Source organism: Dermochelys coriacea, chromosome 8 (genome assembly GCF_009764565.3).
Source record: "Dermochelys coriacea isolate rDerCor1 chromosome 8, rDerCor1.pri.v4, whole genome shotgun sequence".
NCBI lineage: Eukaryota > Metazoa > Chordata > Testudines > Dermochelyidae > Dermochelys > Dermochelys coriacea.
In genome coordinates this window covers 18940716-18960599 of record NC_050075.1, presented here as the reverse complement: position 1 = coordinate 18960599, position 19884 = coordinate 18940716, and the positions used below count along the sequence as shown (strand labels likewise).

Here is a 19884-nt window from a genome sequence, read left to right as displayed (position 1 = left end):
TGCAGCTCATCAGCTAACTATGAGGGGATAAATGCACAATACATTGATTTTATATAGCTAGCTCCACCATTATCAACCTTTCTCTGAAAATCTCAGCCTCTTAATTCCTAACATGGCTCCCATTAGCCAGGAACAGCAACTGCAGAGAAAATCCTGCTCAGTCATTGTCCCTCGGGGCTGAAGCAGTCTTTAGAGAATTTCACTGATAAACTCTAGCCAGTCTTGACTAAACATGCATGCATTGATATTTTTCAAAGTCTTATAACGTGGGCAAATTTGGGCAAACTGGCACAGGGATGGCAAAAGGCACATCACTGACACAAAGGCCACACCCTGCCAAATGTCAAGTCCCTGCTCCAAAGTATGCAGGCATTAGAGTTTCTCAGCTAAGCAGTTAAAAAAAAATAGAATGCACAAAACAATGTATTTGTCCCCCAACCTCATTCTCAGAAAAGGCTGGACCATTTTTCCTGAAGTTTTCCTAAGAAATTCAGCATGAGGCAGACGTCCAGCATGGGGAATTTCAGCCCAAACTGTTGAAGTTTGGCAAAGTTAAAAGTAACTGAAAACAGAGTTTTAGAACGAAAGTATCAGGCAATCTTAACTATGGGTATTGTTAGCTCTGCCTACAATACTGGGAGTAAAAATGATGGCTCAAGTCATCAGTACTTTCCAGATGCTGAGCAGTCAGTGCTCACAGCAGGCTCCTGAATATAGAGATGAAAAATGCCTGCTTTTGTGCCAAGAGATTCCCCCAGGAAACAGCATAAGCAAATAGGATGCTGAATCAGGTTCTGTCTTTGCTTAAAAGCAAAGCAGATTGCACAAACTTCAGCAACCAAACTAGGCAGCAGAGTTGTGTAACTCTTCATCATATTGGAAGGCTTAAAGCACTGTAAAACTGTGTGTCACAAAAAGCTCTGTAACACACAGGTGTGCCTCTAAGAGTGGCTGATCATGGTAACTTTTTTTTCTTTTAAAAGAAGGGGATTTTAAGTGAACGTTATGCTTGCAAGAAGTTGCAGCTGGACAAGGCAGTCCAGTGTTGGGCCACAGAACACATACAGAACGGGCAGTAGCAATGCAACCTTTCCTCAAAGCCTGCCCAAAAGCTGTTTTGATGGCACTACCTCTGTGGAGAGGAGGTTTCAGTCTTTGGCTTTGCTGGGACTACCAATGAGGGTTCCAGTTAGGGCAGTTTTGTGGTGTATCTACTTGTCCACTAGCAACGTGGCATTATTACCATATCTGGAGTGTGACTCAGATTAGCTTTATGGAGGACAAAAAAATTCTGTTGAGAAAAAGGTCTGTAAGAGAGAAGTCCAGTGAGCAATTCAGCTGATGCTTGTCAATGCTGCTCCATACAGAGTTCTTCCGTCTGTACAACAGTACAGGACAACCTGGGTGTCTATGCTAAAAAGAGAGAGTCAATGGCTCCTCACTAACCAATCAGCCCCAAAAGTCATCTTTCCACCCACTAATCTTGAAAGCACTTCAGGCAGCAGGGCTCTCAGCCCAAGTTTATTTAGGTTGGGAAGTCGGATATTTCTCTTGTGTGTGTCCACTTTAGGTAATCTCTCCCCAAATCCTCGACAAAGTCCTCAGCATGTTATGAAATTGGATCAATTCCTTTCTATTTTTCCCTCTCTGACAGCATTAGCTTAAAGAACATGGCCATTAGATCATAGGTGCTGGAACTAAGGGTGTTGGGGGTGCACCCTCTGTCCTGAAGTGGTTTCTATCATATATAGGGTTTGCAGTTTGGTTCAATGGCTCTCAGCACCCCCACTATACGAATTGTTCCAGCACTCCTGCATGAGATGCAGATGCTTGTGATCCATCTCCTTTTTGCTATTCAGTACATAATATGAGGTAGGTAAATCCTGTAGAATTTGGGTCATGTGGGCTGCAACACAGCGAGTAATAAAACACAGACACATTACGCAGGGAAGAAAGGTAAGCAGCAGGATACGGACCCTGGACTTCAGGAAAGCAGACTTTGACTCCCTCAGGGAACGGATGGCCAGGATCCCCTGGGGGACTAACATGAAAGGGAAGGGAGTCCAGGAGAGCTGGCTGTATTTCAAGGAATCCCTGTTGAGGTTACAGGGACAAACCATCCCGATGAGTCGAAAGAATAGTAAATATGGCAGGCGACCAGCTTGGCTTAATGGTGAAATCTTAGCGGATCTTAAACATAAAAAAGAAGCTTACAAGAAGTGGAAGGTTGGACATATGACCAGGGAAGAGTATAAAAATATTGCTCGGGCATGTAGGAAAGATATCAGGAGGGCCAAATCGCACCTGGAGCTGCAGCTAGCAAGAGATGTCAAGAGTAACAAGAAGGGTTTCTTCAGGTATGTTGGCAACAAGAAGAAAGCCAAGGAAAGTGTGGGCCCCTTACTGAATGAGGGAGGCAAGCTAGTGACAGAGGATGTGGAAAAAGCTAATGTACTCAATGCTTTTTTTGCCTCTGTTTTCACTAACAAGGTCAGCTCCCAGACTGCTGTGCTGGGCATCACAAAATGGGGAAGAGATGGCCAGCCCTCTGTAGAGATAGAGGTGGTTAGGGACTATTTAGAAAAGCTGGACGTGCACAAGTCCATGGGGCCGGACGAATTGCATCCGAGAGTGCTGAGGGAATTGGCGGCTGTGATTGCAGAGCCCTTGGCCATTATCTTTGAAAACTCGTGGCGAACGGGGGAAGTCCCGGATGACTGGAAAAAGGCTAATGTAGTGCCCATCTTTAAAAAAGGGAAGAAGGAGGATCCTGGGAACTACAGGCCGGTCAGCCTCACCTCAGTCCCTGGAAAAATCATGGAGCAGGTCCTCAAAGAATCAATCCTGAAGCACTTAGAGGAGAGGAAAGTGATCAGGAACAGTCAGCATGGATTCACCAAGGGAAGGTCATGCCTGACTAATCTAATCGCCTTTTATGATGAGATTACTGGTTCTGTGGATGAAGGGAAAGCAGTGGATGTATTGTTTCTTGACTTTAGCAAAGCTTTTGACACGGTCTCCCACAGCATTCTTGTCAGCAAGTTAAGGAAGTATGGGCTGGATGAATGCACTATAAGGTGGGTAGAAAGCTGGCTAGATTGTCGGGCTCAACGGGTAGTGATCAATGGCTCCATGTCTAGTTGGCAGCCAGTGTCAAGTGGAGTGCCCCAGGGGTCGGTCCTGGGGCCCGTTTTGTTCAATATCTTCATAAATGATCTGGAGGATGGTGTGGATTGCACTCTCAGCAAATTTGCGGATGATACTAAACTGGGAGGAGTGGTAGATACGCTGGAGGGGAGGGATAGGATACAGAAGGACCTAGACAAATTGGAAGATTGGGCCAAAAGAAATCTAATGAGGTTCAATAAGGATAAGTGCAGGGTCCTGCACTTAGGATGGAAGAATCCAATGCACCGCTACAGACTAGGGACCGAATGGCTCGGCAGCAGTTCTGCGGAAAAGGACCTAGGGGTGACAGTGGACGAGAAGCTGGATATGAGTCAGCAGTGTGCCCTTGTTGCCAAGAAGGCCAATGGCATTTTGGGATGTACAAGTAGGGGCATAGCGAGCAGATCGAGGGACGTGATCGTTCCCCTCTATTCGACACTGGTGAGGCCTCATCTGGAGTACTGTGTCCAGTTTTGGGCCCCACACTACAAGAAGGATGTGGATAAATTGGAAAGAGTACAGCGAAGGGCAACAAAAATGATTAGGGGTCTAGAGCACATGACTTACGAGGAGAGGCTGAGGGAGCTGGGATTGTTTAGTCTGCAGAAGAGAAGAATGAGGGGGGATTTGATAGCTGCTTTCAACTACCTGAAAGGGGGTTTCAAAGAGGATGGCTCTAGACTGTTCTCAATGGTAGCAGATGACAGAACGAGGAGTAATGGTCTCAAGTTGCAATGGGGGAGGTTTAGATTGGATATTAGGAAAAACTTTTTCACTAAGAGGGTGGTGAAACACTGGAATGCGTTACCTAGGGAGGTGGTAGAATCTCCTTCCTTAGAGGTTTTTAAGGTCAGGCTTGACAAAGCCCTGGCTAGGATGATTTAACTGGGACTTGGTCCTGCTTTGAGCAGGGGGTTGGACTAGATGACCTTCTGGGGTCCCTTCCAACCCTGATATTCTATGATTCTATGATTCTATGATTCTATAATTTTAAGGTATGTGGGGAGTACTGGGCATTCCCTAGAAACTGTGTTAGGATGTCCAGAGCAACTAGCCATCATACTAGGAGTATCTGCCTCTCTCCCATCAGGGAAGGGTTTTTCTTTGTCCCCTTTTGCTGACTGGGCCACTGCTATTGCTGCTAGCTATGGGACACAAGTCCTTTAGCTCATGTGCTAGAGGCTCATGCTTTTAGATTAGTAGATCCTTGGTTCAAATCCTGCTTTCAGCCCGGGTGGGGTGGGTTATATATATTCCTATCTCAGTGTAGCTGTCAGTAGTAGTAAGAACAGCAACATTTCAAATGTTTCTACTCCCTTTGGGGAGAGGTGGGAGGATGTTGAACTATGTAACAGAGGGAGTGGCTACCCAGGGTCCAGTGAGGGCAAGTGAGGAGGCCACCAGGATGTAGGCATGGCCTTGCTTCCTAACCAGGCAACATAGTCAAGGGGAGAAGGAGCAAATTGATTGGGCAGCTCAGGGGGTGCATATCGTGCAGGTAGCGGGGCTGGTCTGACTGAACAGCACAGCCTAGATCCGCTGCATATTTGTGGACCTGGGCAGTTGTTTTAGGTTCAGAGTAGAACCCTAAACTCACCCTTATTTTGGGAGGGTTGGCCTACAAACCTTTCCTACAGCCCCATGCAGGATACAACAGGCATTTGTTCCCTCTTTCCAGTAATCAGGAATTGATGCCAGCAAATCTGTATCAGCTAATAAAATGTTTCTATTTATGAAATCCATTCTGGAGAACTTTACTGTTATTATTCTGCACGTACACTCAGGAGGCACTAGGGAATAACACAAAAACCTGTAAACAGGTTACTGCTGATCGCTATACCCTGGTGCAGTTGTAACAAGTCACCAATGCTTTGATGGTTCTAAGTAAAAAGTGGCAGTAAAAGCCAGGCTGTTTGGACCCCAAATACTCCTATATCTTGGAAGCCAGAGGTGGGATAAGGGATGCCATTTCCCCAGATAACGGTGTCAAGCCCCAGCTGGTTGGTTTACTGGAAAAGCAGCATGGCATTAGCAATATGGCCTAAGCTCTGAACTGGCAGTGTACCTTCTTTTGGCTTCTCTCTGCCAATTATGATGGGCTACCCTGTCTCCTCCTATGTAGACCCAAAAAATCCTATCAAAATAAGGAAGATGACACAGCATGAAGCCATAAGGTGGTGTACAAGGCTGCACTCAAAATCACAATTAACACAACAAGTAAGGTTTGGGTTTGTATAGGAATGATTAATTCACATGCATTTTCTGAGACTGGTTCCCAAGACCTTGTTAATAGTGCAGTACCAGTTGCTCAGATAGTTAGGGGATACAGATGTTATTTACTGCTCCAGTTTAAGTAGCTCCACTGGATGTCTTCATTTATCGCATAAGGTTTCCCAAGTATCCCACAAGACAACTCTATTGATCAGCCGTGGGTAGCATCCTTCTATTGGCTATTCATGCTGGCATCTCATCAATTTGATAGAATAGCAAGCATCACCAAAATCAAGCAACCAAAATAATCCAATGAAAAATGTGGTCCATGGATCACAAGCAAAGCTTAGCTGTCACATTTTGGGGATGTGGCCACATGGGAGCTGGAGGTAACCATAATTATGAGAGAAATGGGAAACTCTGAGGTTTTGCTTTGGAGTAGTCTATGCATAAACATTACCTTTCATGTTGAGCTACTTGGATTTGCATGGCTGAGTTCTGCTTTGAGTTCTCTATCCATCAAAATTACATTTCACCCGCTTTAGCACTGAAACGACATATCTCAGAGGATTTCAATAAGAAACCATAAATGAACTCAGAATCATTCCAAAAATGTGTGATCCTCAGTGGGTTTTGAGTTTTTAACTCAAAACTCCAAGTAATCAGGCAAGATTCCTATGGGTTTGGGTTTTGTTTTCAATGTTTTACCCCATTTGAAAATTACTTTTACAGCTAATAAGTGTAATTACCCACTATCCTGCAGGGACCTTCTAGTTGTATGTTATTTACCAGTGGACTCTATTAAGTTGCTATGTAATTAAAGGAAAGTCACATGATATCTAAGCCCTTGACAATTGGAAATGTTACTGATGTCCTAATAAAATTATTGTCTGGCTTTAACAGTAACAGAGCCTTATTTAAATCTTCTGTGCTACTGCAGGAAAACATGCTGAATCAAACGAAGATGGAGGGATTAAGATGTCTTTTATCATTGTGTTGATCAATCCCAGTGCTGATGGCTGGCAAACCACTGAAAACAGACTGTGTAGGCTGCATTGATCAAGTATGCTTAAAGGAAAGAGACTGTTTTATGCACACATTTTCCAAGGAGAGATCTGAGTTTCTGAAATAAAATCTGAATTGTGGTGGATTTTTTTTTCTGTCACTAAATCCACCAAAACAAAGGCTTTTATTTTTGCTGAATAGCATTAGTTCAGCAAATATCAATAAAGTTTTAAGACAGACTTTTGATGGCACAGAATAAATCACAAAATAGCAACCCGGAGGCAGTGGGGAGCAAAGGGAAGGACAGGAGAGACGGAGACCAACGTTGATCGAGATTAAGATTGATCTACCGAGGTACTTAGTGGGTGATGCATGCTTCTACCCCACTCTTTAATATTAGATTTCTGGTTATCTGCTGCCAAGAGGGAGCCAGTTTGAATAACATCCAGTCCTTTCACCAAGGCTATCAATCACATTAGCACAGGAAGTTAACGCACACTGCATTAAAAGCCAGCAATGTTTCTTTATTCCAGCCATGGGGCTGGTGCTTGTTTAATAGCTTGAGAGGCCCAATCCTGCAGAGTTGAAATCAGTGGGAGTTACCGGTGCTCTGCACCTCGCAGGATCAAGTTTCATTTATTGTAAACTGGTGCATTATAAATACCACAGAGGAAGCAAATCGTGTCAATTTTCTAAAGACTATATTCAGCCTTTGTATGTCTGGGAAGTCAGTGATTGTGTAACCCATTTGGTATCCACCAAGGCCCTTTGGCACAAAAGGTGACTGTGTCACAGCAAAAAGCAAGCTCAGGGCAAAATCTATTGCATTTGTACTTTGCCAGGCAAGACATGGCAGCCTCCATTGTGAGAGGAATAAAACTGGAAGGAGTGGGCACCTGCTGCCTCAGGCCAGTCGGTATCCATTCAATTAAATGGGAGCTGGAAGGGGGCCCCATTATGGGAGCACCGTTTGAATCTGAGTCCAATTGTATTTCCAGCTAGAAATGGAAGTTGTTGTTTTTATCAAGGTGCTGAGTCAAATAAAACTGGGTTACGGGTGGTCAGAGATACCCCTGGAGAATAGCCACAAGAGAAACAAAAATACACCTAATAGAAACATAGCTTTTTTTATAAACAGGGATTTAAAAAAAAAACATTTTTTTCCAGAGGTTTTCAGAGTTGCTGAGCAGTCCCAGCTGCAACTGACATCAATGAGAGCTCAGCCCCCCGAAAGGCAGGCTCCTAATAAATGGAAAAAGGTGTAAATAAAGTATTAATGACTTACCACAAATTAACCAAGAAGGGGTGTTCCAGGCCCTGCATAATCTGCAGCTCTTTGAACACATTTCTCACTTCATTACGCTCCACACACTTCTGTTTGTTCATGTATTTCATGGCGTACATTTTCTTGGTGTCATTCTTCTGTACAATGCAGACCTAAGTGAGCAAACCAAGATGTTAGCTTGGGCAGAGAAGCTGGGTGACATCCTGAAAGCAAGTTTGTGCAGGTGAAATGTGCCCTTATGAGCACCCTATTGTTAACTTCAATGAGATTCATGTCACTAGGTCACAGCCTCAGGCGCTTATGATTTAACCCTGCACATCACCAGTAAGTGCTGCATTCAATATTCATGCTAAGAAGAATCACAGTTAGAGTACAGAGTTTGTCACAGCAAAGTTGGGGTATCACAGGTTTATTAAGTACCTGACAAACCTCTGCTTTTTTCCCATAATTATCCACCATTCATGTGTTGCATGCTGCTCCCTGAGCCTCCCTTTTGCCAAGCAGGACTGTAGGATTGGAGCTGAGGGCATTCACCAAGACAGCCTCACCCTGCAGGCAGGACTTGTGAGTACTAATGTGACAGCATCTCCTATCTATAAGGACCAGCACAATCTTTCTAGTGTAGCACAGCTGATCCATCAAACCTCTGGGCTTTTGGCATCTTCCAGACATGGGTTTTGTCACAGAACTCACCATACTGAAAAAACCCACAGCCCTAACACAATGTTTAAATCCCAAAAGTGGGATTTCAAACACAGATGTTTCTCTGCTCCCTGCAGTGCTGCTCTCAGAGAATCATACTGCTTTGTCAAAGAGACACCAGGATGCCCAAGTGGGCTTTGGTGGGGGAGTCTCCCTTCAGAGGATGTTTACCCATCTCACATAATGAAATTCAGCTGATTGGGTTTATCATTAACTGCAGTTTAATATCTTGTAATAGAATTTGCAGATTCCAAATGAATGACGAGTCAAACTTAGAGACTCTTCCTGGATTATTAGGAGTTGAAGTTCAGGTCAAATCTCATCAACAAGCAATATTCCATTACTCTGCAATAAGCTCTGAAATTTAAGTGTCTCTAATGTGCTCATTACTTGGCTAGCTACAGTCTCTGTTGTGCATACAGTAGTTTTACTCTTGAGGAGCTTACCTTTCCAAAGCTGCCTTTCCCAATGGCTCGCAAAATTTCAAAGTGGTCGAAGGTCACTGCAGGAAACAACATATGTTCATAAGTTCAGTGTTTGAGCTGCAATCTGATTATGTAATTTCCCCCTCCCCAAACTGAGACTGTTAATAAAAATGGAGGACTTCCAAGCGATATGCTGCTCCAGTTGCTGACGGACAGTTGGGGCACCACCCACAGTAGTTATGCTATTCATGTTATTCCCCATTTGGCTGTAAAAGCAAGTTCCTGGGGCAGGAAATGTCCATTCTTCAATGGTGTACAGGCAGGAAACCATCAAAAAATGTTTTCATATTGCCTCAACTATTGAGCTACGGGAGCCTGATCTTGCTCCCGCTGAAGTCTACTGCAAAAACATCCACTGAGTCCACTCCATCAAAGATCTATGCACTTTGATGGTTGTGAAATAAGCACCACCTGGCTCAGGAGCCTAGGTACAGAAGGTTGTTCTTGTGCTTTAGATTATTATTCTGTTGAACGACTAATAAAAACCACCAACCCCAAAAGTTGGGAAATCTTCTGTCACCCAGAATCAAGACTGTTTGGTCTCTGCACAGTGGGGGAAAGCCCAGCCCCGACCATGCAGCTTTATGGAATGTGAACTCTAGTCCAAAGAAGGAAACTATTTCATTCTCCATTGGGACCTCTGAACAGAGATGGGTTCCTGGGATATGCTCTCCCTTCTGTGAATGCTGGGCAGATGACTCTCATTCTCACTAACTGGAACGATCTGTTCACATCAAGTGCTTGTGATCAACCAGTGTGCTAGGCTGTGTCCCAGCTGAAGCAAGAAAGGGATGTGCACATGAATAGCAGATCAAAGCAAAGAGGCAGATTAACTGTTTTGGGTTCAAACCCTGCCACCCATAGCCTTCAACCGGAAATTGAGGGTGATCAGCAGTCAAAACAAGGCACCATAACTGTAATTTCTAAGTTGCAGAATTTGAATTCAACTAGTGCCACGTGAAGACCTGTATGAAGCAACACCCCGAGGTCCCACAGCACTATACCATACATCCATTAGCCAGAAAAGATCATAATTGGGAATCCATTCCTTATACCAGCCACTGCTTTAAAGGAACTTAAACCTCACTAGGTGGCTGATTTGAGGCATCAAATCAAAGCTACTGGTAGATTTCTAACAACACATTAGCCTTAATTACTGTTACCTCAGAACCATCAGGCACCACTGAAGCGATGGGCCTGAAATCAGAGTTAATTTGTCTTGTCCATTGCTTTATTTCCAGTCAATTAGTGAGCGGATGGGAGGGGACCATGTGTCTGACCTGCTTTGCTGAAAACCCGTTCTGAGTGGAACAATAAAGGCCAGTGAGAACGTCCGTGATGGATTGAAAGTGACAGAGAGCGAGACACTGTATTACTCCTTCGTGCCAGCTTTTTCCTTACAGTTGCACCACTAGCTGGGCAGCAGGTTACATTCTAAACTGTTCATGGCTTTAATAATAAAACTGCAGCACTGGGGTCAGACAATGACACGTTTTTAAAATAGAGTCATTTCTGTATATTATACAGAGAGTTAGTTTTGCTGGGTTGACTGCCCTAGATGCCAAAGTCCATTGTTTATCCACAGAACAAGGACAACATTGGCAACAGCAGCAGTGCAAGCTTTCCCCACACAGCTCTATCAACATGTCCCTTTCCTAGAGGCTGAGAGGACAGTTTAGTTTCCATGCCCCATTTAATCAATGGCCTCGCTGCTGAGGTTGACAGCAAGGGAGCCAATTAGTATCAGATGTAGTGGGCCTGCCGGCAAAAGCACCTGTTGTGATGGTGGGCGTTTTATTAATTACTTTTGAAGACAACTGGCCCCATACTGCTCAGCACTCTGGGAGCATACATATGGAGGCTTGACCATGAGCAATAGGAAGGAATTGGAGAGACAGTTGGTCCATGCAGCCTCTTATATTCCCAGTTCAGAACTGATCAACAGAGGGACGGATAAAGGCATAGGCATGGACCAATGGACACTGAAGAGTCTTCTGGTTTCATGCCCATGGAGCACCAACTCATGCACAGTGAGTACCCACAGGGATCAGCACTCAAAGAGTTGCGTTCCGCTGCCACCATAAAGAGATCAAAGGAGTATGATCCTCATCATTTACCGGGCACACCTAATGCGCTCTATGAGAAACAGTCCGCACCTGAAAGGCTTTCAGTCTAAATACATATTGCCATTTCATAGTCTGAAGGCTTCTCTCCTCTATAATGGCCACTCCACCCGAATTCCATTTTGAATTTTAAGTGAAATCAAAGTGAAAGAGCTTGCCTTAAAAACCAAAATAAATTTCACCTGGCTTACAACTAAAGTATGTCTGGTCCAGGGAGGTTAAGCTTCATTGACTGCTTACAATAGGATTTGTCCTTAGGGAGTTGGGAGTCCAGCTCCCTAAGGTCCCTTTGAAAATCACTGCCTAGATGTCTCATCAGAGCTAGAGAGGAGCACAAAACCAAACCCCATATCCCAGAGTTAATTTGGGAAGACAGAGTGGGGGTATTCTCAGGCTCCATCCACAATCAAAACTCCACCCACCCCAATTTCAGAGGATTTACAGCAGGTTTAAGTGCGATCAAGGAAGCCATTCCAGGCTCTCTAGGTGCCTAGGTTTACCATGCTGACAACACCCTCTAATCCTTTCATTCTCCAGCCCCAGGTTCCAACCACACCTCTCACATGAAAACTCTTTCCTAGTAGATTCCATGATGTGCTACTGGCACTGGCTTCTGAGGCCCAAGAAGAGATTCTAAGTTACCCTCCCTTAGTCTGAAGGCTAAATAAGTGTAGTGAGTTTTGAAATCTTGTTTTCATGGCACCATTGGTGTGTGAGCACCTTCTGTTTCAACCCTTACTAAACTCTCTTATTCTTTGTATCTTAGACCAAAGGCTCCCTTGGGAAGCCCAGCTGTCCTCTAATTGCCATCTGCTGCCTTGTTCATTAGCTGAACTGAATTGCACAGAAACCAAGAGCCATTTGTCCCCAAAACATTTTATCAGTGGAGATTTTCAGCAACAATGCTGCTGTAAATCACACTTTCCCAGCAACAGACACATTCTCTCCCACCAAGGGTTCACACAGGATAACAGCCAGAAATACATTCATTTTCTCCAGGATACACTGTCTTGGAGTTGAAACAAGGGAATCTCACTATGGTAACAGGACAGACACAGACTGACATGAAGCTACAGCTTCACTGTACACAACAGTACAAAGAACTCAGAACGCCATCAAAATTTAAGTTCCAGCTTAACCTCATACTTTTAAAACATTGTTCATATAGAAATGAACATGTTTTCCAAAGACAGAAACTAACACGGCAGTAATGTAAATTGGGCCTCTTTCAAGACAAACAACATGTTACATATTTCAGAGTAGCAGCCGTTACATAGAATTCACCATATCATCAGGTCTGGTATTGACTTCCAGCATTGTTCAATATATGATGGTCCAGAGAAAGGGTGAAAACTCCCATAACACATCTGGCCAGAAGTGTTGGTGGTGGTAAATTTCTTCTTCTCTCAAGAGACTGAACACACTTATGCTAAATGAGTATCTACACAGAGAACAATCCATAAGGTAGATGAACAAAGAGACCTTTTTCATTGCTACTAGGGTATCTTGACCTAACTCTTACTCTTCTTTTGTTTTGTTTTGTTCTTTTGCATACTCTTCTTTTGTTGCTTACTTAACAGAGATGGATCTAAATCAAACACTTTGACCCAAACACATGCAAGCTTTGGAAACGTTTATGGTTTACAGTGGAATTCCACAGACTATGTTACAGAGGAGGATAGACTCAGTAACGAATTAGCCACTGGGCTAATGGGGCCCGTGCCCAGGGGCCCTGACCAATTGGGGGGGTCCCCAGAAAAATGGGAGCCCCTGCATCCCGAGCACTGTCTGCCTGGCGCTCCTAATGGGGAAGCCCCTGCGGCCTCAACCTCTTCTCCGGCAGGAGCACCAGGCTGGTGGAGTGGGGCAAGACCCCATGCCCCGACCCCACTCCCCAGCAGGAGCACCGGGTGGGTGGTGGGGACTGCAGGCGGAAAGAGTGAGGATGGACCCCCACTTGTTCTGGCCCAGGGTCCCACAAAACCATAATCCGTCTCTGGATAGATTACATGATCATAATGTTCCTTCTATCCGTAAAAACTAAAAATCTAAACCAGAAGCCAGTTTTCACAAACTTGCATTCTCTAGCTCCATTTTTTGTATTAAGGTTTTTAATTAACACTTAACAGAAACTATACAGCTAACCCAGCTGAGTGAACGCTAAGTAACATGACACTTCTGATTTCATTAGGGATCATCATTTTTTTTTTTACCTATCATTCTAGCCTCTCACACTGTGCTAATCCAAAAATTTTAGGTGCAAACACTAGCAACCAAAATCTGGAACTAAATCCACATCTTTTAGTCTGGACCCTTGTCTGCATAATCAAAAATCTTAATTAATTTTAGATGCCATCAGACAAGGAACTATTTCAATCATTCCCACGTCGGAGACAGAATTCATAGTATAATTAGGCTTGGCAGAAGTTGATTTTTTTTTCAATTTCCACAATTAATATCAGTTTTTATTTTAAACATTTTAAAGCAATTTTAATTTTCACACTTGTGGAAAATTAAGGGTAGGTCAGTGCTGACAGCAGGGCTGCAGGGGGCTCCTTGCCCAGCTGAGGGCTCTGAGACACCTAGGCACAAGGTGTAGAGGAGGCTATGGCCTTGGCCCAGCAGAGCAGAGATCCCTGGCCAGCGCCGCAAAGAGGCGCACGAAGGCCCAGGTACAGTGGAGGCCAGACCACTGCTGAATGACTTCTGCAGGGGGATGGTCCCTATACTTCCAGCCGGTGAATGACTGAGGCAGTGATAGCAGGGCTCCACATGGCTCTCTGCACAGCTATAGAGCTGGTGGCACAGGAGCCCTGCAGGTGCAAGGTGTAGCGACAACTAACGATTTAAACTGACTCCTGCCAAGCCTGGTTATAACGTAATGTCAGACAAACGGCCTATGTTGGAGACAGGGAACAGTGTGTACACTGCTATAGCTTTAAAGTGTCTGCTGAAGAATGTGCAGGAAATGCCACTTTAATGTCAGAAGTGGTGGTATTTCATATCTGAACCCGAAGTCCAGGACCAATGTTTAGATAAAACATGTGCAAACTAATAAAGTATAAGAAATGTCCTCATGAAGGATACGTCATCCCTCAAAAGCCTCATTAAAACCCCATCTGTTAAGCAGCAGTCAAGGATTTAAAGATACTTATCACCCATCCCAGTACAGCTAGAGAAGCAGAAACATATGGTATATAATGGCTTCCATTCCTTCCATCAAAATATACTCATAATTTCCATTAATGGGAGTTTTGTGCATGCACCAATGGGAGAATAGACTTAAGCCGTGTATCTAGAGTACACTATATACACATACACCTCTCACATTTATGTATGTGCATTTTATAATACTAATACAGTACTGCATTCCTTTGGAAAGTTCCTCCAATTCCTGGCTGCTGGCTTGAACCCAGCCCAAAGTGATAGGTGACAGAAGGCTGTTACCATCTGATGGCTGTTTGGTGGCCTTCGTAGAATGACTTGGATCAGATTAACCCCAGTTACTACTGGAAAGAGGTTCACATTGTGACGGTGCCCCCCATAAGGCTTTATGGAAATATGCTTATGACATAACTGGAATATGTTTTATGATACGTATGCCATGTAACATATCTCTGTGAAGGTTATGATCTACTGAATCTATTCATCCTATTTGTATGCATGTATCACTTTTGTATTCAAAGTTATGAATACTGGCTGCGGACTTCCTTGATTTCTAAGTAGCCTTAGTAAGCATTTGGTCAGCTTCCTGAGAAAGGAATGTGCAAGGTAAATGGCCAATCAAGAAGCACTTAACGGACAATGGATCTTGAAGATGCCATTCCACATTGAGCTTTCCCAGGAATGTGGATTGGCTGATAAGAAACTCAGTCATACATGGACATATGACTTGCCCATGTGACTCCAAAACTCCATTTTGTAACTGGATTCTACACAGGGGGAGGATGGGGTGTCCACCCACAGGAGAAAATCTATTTAGACCCCTGGGAGACCCCTCCATTTGGTCTGGCTAAAGCGTGAGCCTCTCCACTCCCAAGGATACCCGAAAGAAACTGGAACAAAGGACACTAACTACAGGGGGTGTGAGTGATTGCTGGACTCAGATTAGAAGGAGACTAATGTGTAAAAGGAAGCTTACTGGGTGAGGATTTTATCTGTATTGAGTTTTATTACTGTACTAGACTTAGACTTGCGTGTTTTATTTTATTTTGCTTGGTAATTCACTTTGTTCTGTCTGTTACTACTTGGAACCACTTAAATCCTACTTTCTGTATTTAATAAAATCACTTTTTACTTATTAACTAACCCAGAGTATGTATTAATACCTGGGAGGGGGGGAGGTAAACAGCTGTGCACCTCTCTCTATCAGTGTTATAGAGGGCAAACAATTTATGAGTTTATTTGGGATTTATTTGGGGGATTTATTTGGGGTTTGGCCCCCTTTGGGAGTTGGACATCTGAGTCTTAAAGACAGGCACACTTCTTAAATTGCTTTCAGTTAAGTCTGCAGCTTTGGGGCACGTGGTTCAGACCCTGGGTCTGTGTTGGAGCAGACTGGAGCGTCTGGCTCAGCAAGACAGGGTGCTGGAGTCCCAAGCGGGCAGGGAAAGCAGGGGCAGAAGTAGTCTTGGCACATCAGTTGGTAGTTCCCAAGAGGGTTTCTGTGATCCAACCCGTGACATACATGACAAAAAACACCCCTACAATTGGAAATAACCAACCTATGTGTTCGAAGTTTTAGCAGAGAGGCCAAGGAATGGGTGGGCTTGGAAACAGGGAGGGATTTTCATTATTTACGTGTAATACAGTAGTGCCTAGAGACCCCAACTGAGGTAAGGGCCCATTGTGCTAGGTACTAAAAATACACATAGTACAATACAGTCCACACCAGGTACACAATCTTGTGTTAGTGGGGTTTGCACTAGCATGCTAAAAATAGCTGTGTAAACATTGCGACTTGGGCTGGAGCTCAGGCTCTTAAGCCTGGGGGATCGGGTGTGAGCCCTGCTACCACAAGCCTGTGGACCTAGGCTGAGAGCTAGAGACTCCCAGCTGCAGTATAGACATGCCCTAAGTGACTTGTTCAAGGTCACACAGGAAGGTTGTAGCAGACCAGGGAACTACACCCCGCTCTCTGGAGCCCCAGTCTAGTGACTTCACGTCTCTGTTCTGCAAAATTCATCATTTTGACTGGGTGGGTATTCTCAAGACACTCTTATTCTTAGCAAAACTAAAGACCTTTTAGAATAATTAAATATTGAACTAACACAATACAGAAACTCTGTTAAATGACTGCACAAGGAGATACAACTCTATAGGGGCATGCATTTGGATGCATGTTATTTATACTCACATCGTTCTTACAAATTAGATGTTTATTTCCTGAATAACGGGAGTAACGATGTATTGTTATGTGTCACCGTTTGACAAATGCACATTCCATCATACAGGAAATATTAAAAAGATCCCTTTGTGAATGAAACCCCAGAAGAGAGAAGCCATTAAGGAATTCTGATTACTCCTTAGGAATTATCAGAATAGAAAATCCTCCCCATTATTAACCAAGTTATTTACAGAATGCCCTTTCCAGCACAATGGATCCCTGGGTGCTGTTAAAAGCAAAATAAAAAACCCATGAAGATATTACGATGATAAAATGATACGGGTTACTGGAGTGAGAGTAAAAGTCATGCACAATACTGGTTTGTCACTGTGGCTTGACAATGGGACTCTTACTGTACTATAGACCCAAGTAAGGAACAATTCACATTATTTTATCATCAGCTGAGCAGTGAGTCTGCTTGGTGCAGTACAGAAAGTGATGAGATTGTAGAGTCAGATTCAGATCTGTTACATATGTATAATATTTATATTACATTAGCCCCAGGAGGCTTGGTCAGGATCAGATTCCTGTTGTGCTAGGTGCCAAAAACAAGAGACAGTGCCTTCCCCCAAGCAAGTCCCAGAAATATGTACTCCAAGTCCTGCGCTAATTGCTGATCAACGAACATGGAACTTGCCAGGCTACTGAGCACACAAAATGAACGTCCTAGTAAAAGTCTTTCAAACTACCATTTTAATTTATTCATGGGGTCACCAACATCTTTCTTCTTTAAACGTCTTGGTATCTGGCACCAGGTATTAATTGACATTTATCCCTGATGTTGTCAGCTAGCAGTACCAAGAGATACATTATTAATGATATTTAGGCCAATGTACAGAATGAGCTGTTTCTAAAGATAGAAACAGACAGGTTTCTTCTGAATGTACCCATTAGTTAAACAACACAAAACACAAACAAATCAAACCCCCTTCCCTCCACCCACTAGCTCAATAAAAAATGGCCTTGTTTTAAAAGAACTCCATCCAGAAACCTTTTAAATATTTGACTATCATCTACCTTTACAGTTAGTTGATGCTTTTAGAATGATGATGATTCAGGAATATAATATTTGTCCAACATTTCCAATATTTGTCCAACGATCAGTGCCTGATGTCAGGTCAAAGTACGTAATGCTCCTCTCTCCAGAAGTACAAAGTATGTAACATTCCTCTCTCCAATAGTGACTGAACAGTAGTTAATGATCTTCACTAAGGGTTCCCTACACTATAAAACAATCTCCCAGCCAAATCCCTTCCTCTCTAACTCTCTGCTGACTTCTTGTCCACTCCCAGCAACATGCTTTTCCAAATCTCCCCAGGGACTATGGGAGTGATCAATCTAGGTACCAGTAATTATCCATCCTTCTGTGATAGGCTGCCCCCCATTTCAGGGTGCCACCTGATATATTGGGGTACCAATGAGCCCACCTGTTCCACCAGCCTGGGCTCCCTCACCCTGTCCTGCTAAACCAAGCCCTCAATCCTCCTCTAGCACACACAGAGGTAGGGCCACACCCAGCTGCAGAAAGACACAGACACTGAGATCAGCTCTCTGTGGGAAGACAGCTCAGGAATTGCCCAGCACTCAAGTACACACCCCCTCTGGAGTGTAAACCCAAAACTGTATTGTCTTGCACTGCACAGAAATCTGTATAGAGTACACTCATGAAAATCACCCCCTCCCTCGATGTGGAGGAAGATGTGCACAGCTTTTTGCTTCCCAGTTATGAATTGCACAAATAAGTTTACAGAAAACAAAAACAAGTTTATTCACTATAAATGATAGATTTTAAGTGATTATAAAGGTTAGCAAACAGATCAAAGCAGATTACAGAGCAAATAAAACAAACGAAGCTCAATATATTAAAGAAACTGGTTACAAGTAGTAATTTCTCACCCTAAATGCTGTTTTAGGCATTTCTTTCACAAGCCAGACACCTTTTCCAGCCTGGGCTCAGCTCCTCCCCGCCCAAGTCCTTGTTTCTTAGTGTATGTCTTCACTACCAACGTTAAAGCGCTCTAAGAAACCCACCCCCACGAGGGGAGTAGCTACCAGCACCAGGAACACAGTTACCAGTGCTGTAGCACTGTCTACACTGTCACTTTACAGCGCTGAAACTTGCATCACTCAGGGGGGTGTTTTTTCACACCCCAGAGTGAGAAAGTTTCAGAGCTATAAAGTGGCAGTGTAGACAAGGCCTTAGATCACAGGTTCTCAAACTGGGGTTGGGATCCCTCAGAGGGGTTGCGAGATTATTACATGGGGGGGTTGCGAGCTGTCAACCTCCACCCTAAACCCCACTTTGCCTCCAGCATTTATAATGCTGTTAAATATATAAAAAAGTGTTTTTAATTTATAAGGCGGGGCTCACATTCAGAGGCTTGCTATGTGAAAGGGGTCACCAGTACAAAAGAGAGAGCCACTGCCTTAGATGTTCTCCGCTGTCATCCTGGGTGGGGATTCAGTGAAGAATGGATGACCAAGATTAACTCATTTCCCTGCCTTAAATAGGATTTACATATGGCAGGAATCCTTTGTTTCCCCCAGTTTGGTCCCCACTCCCTATTAGTTGAAAAGTACTAGTAGGCCAAGATGGGATCCAGTACCAGGTGACATGATCACATGGCCCTGCAGAGTCAAAGCAGTATCCCAGGAAGCTTCTCAGTAAGGTGGGAGATTAGTAAATTCAAAGTCCTATTGTTCTCCCTAACAGCCCATCCAGGCTGATTGCATTTTATCTGGTGGGCGTTCCTCAGATGCAAAACACTTTTGTGATTGATACACAGTCAATATTCCTAGCTTTGGATACAAGAATGATACATGCATTGTGATAGAGGCAGGCCAGGGAGCAGTGGGAGAGTGCTAGAGGGCAAATACATAAAATCAAGGCTAATTAAGGTGTGGTTCCCTGTAGACTAGGGAAGGTGGCTGCAGGTTAATTGGAGCACCTGCAGTTAAAGGCCCTGTTAGGAACCTAATAAAACCCCCTGCTTCAGGCATATAGAGGAAGAGGAGAGGACTAGAGCTTAGAGGTGTGCTGTGAGACTTCGAAAACTAGAGAACCAAAGTGAGGGGGCTCCTGCCCAGTAGGGGAGGGACACTCCCTTCCCCAGCATCTAAGGACTGCAGGTACCCCACACAAGGGGAAGAGAGTAAGAACCCACAGGGGTTGAGAGGGGCTGGGGCTCAGAGTGAGAAGCAAACCCAGACCGATTCCCTCCTTCACCACCTTCCTGGGCCACCAGTGAGGCCACTGACACCCCAAGAACAGAGGCAAGGGGTGGTATTTGTCACAGCATACAAATAAGAATCATATTCAGTAAATCATCACCTTTCCAATGATATCTCAAGACCCAACTGGCATAAAACACATCTTAATTATGCCATATTCATATCATAACACTACCTCTATGAAGAATATGGGGCCTAGTGTCACACTATCCATTTTTAATCTTCCTAGAGTGCAGGGCTGGATATCAGGCCATCGTTTGCTACCCACATAAAATGTCAATGTTGTAA

The 19884-nt window shown here is 44.0% G+C and overlaps 1 protein-coding gene across 9 annotated transcripts in view; it reads right to left on the bottom strand.

Annotated features, from left to right (window-relative positions):
• The window catches only part of STK32A (serine/threonine kinase 32A), a 101590-nt gene that overhangs the window by 59691 nt on the left and 22015 nt on the right, over positions 1–19884 (bottom strand). For all 9 annotated transcript variants that reach the window (XM_043490659.1, XM_043490658.1, XM_043490662.1 and 6 more), the window contains 2 exons: positions 8818–8873; positions 7670–7821 (listed from right to left, as the gene is read on the bottom strand). In XM_043490659.1, the coding sequence (XP_043346594.1) occupies positions 7670–7821; positions 8818–8873 (208 nt within the window). The remainder of the gene's footprint in view (positions 1–7669; positions 7822–8817; positions 8874–19884) is intronic.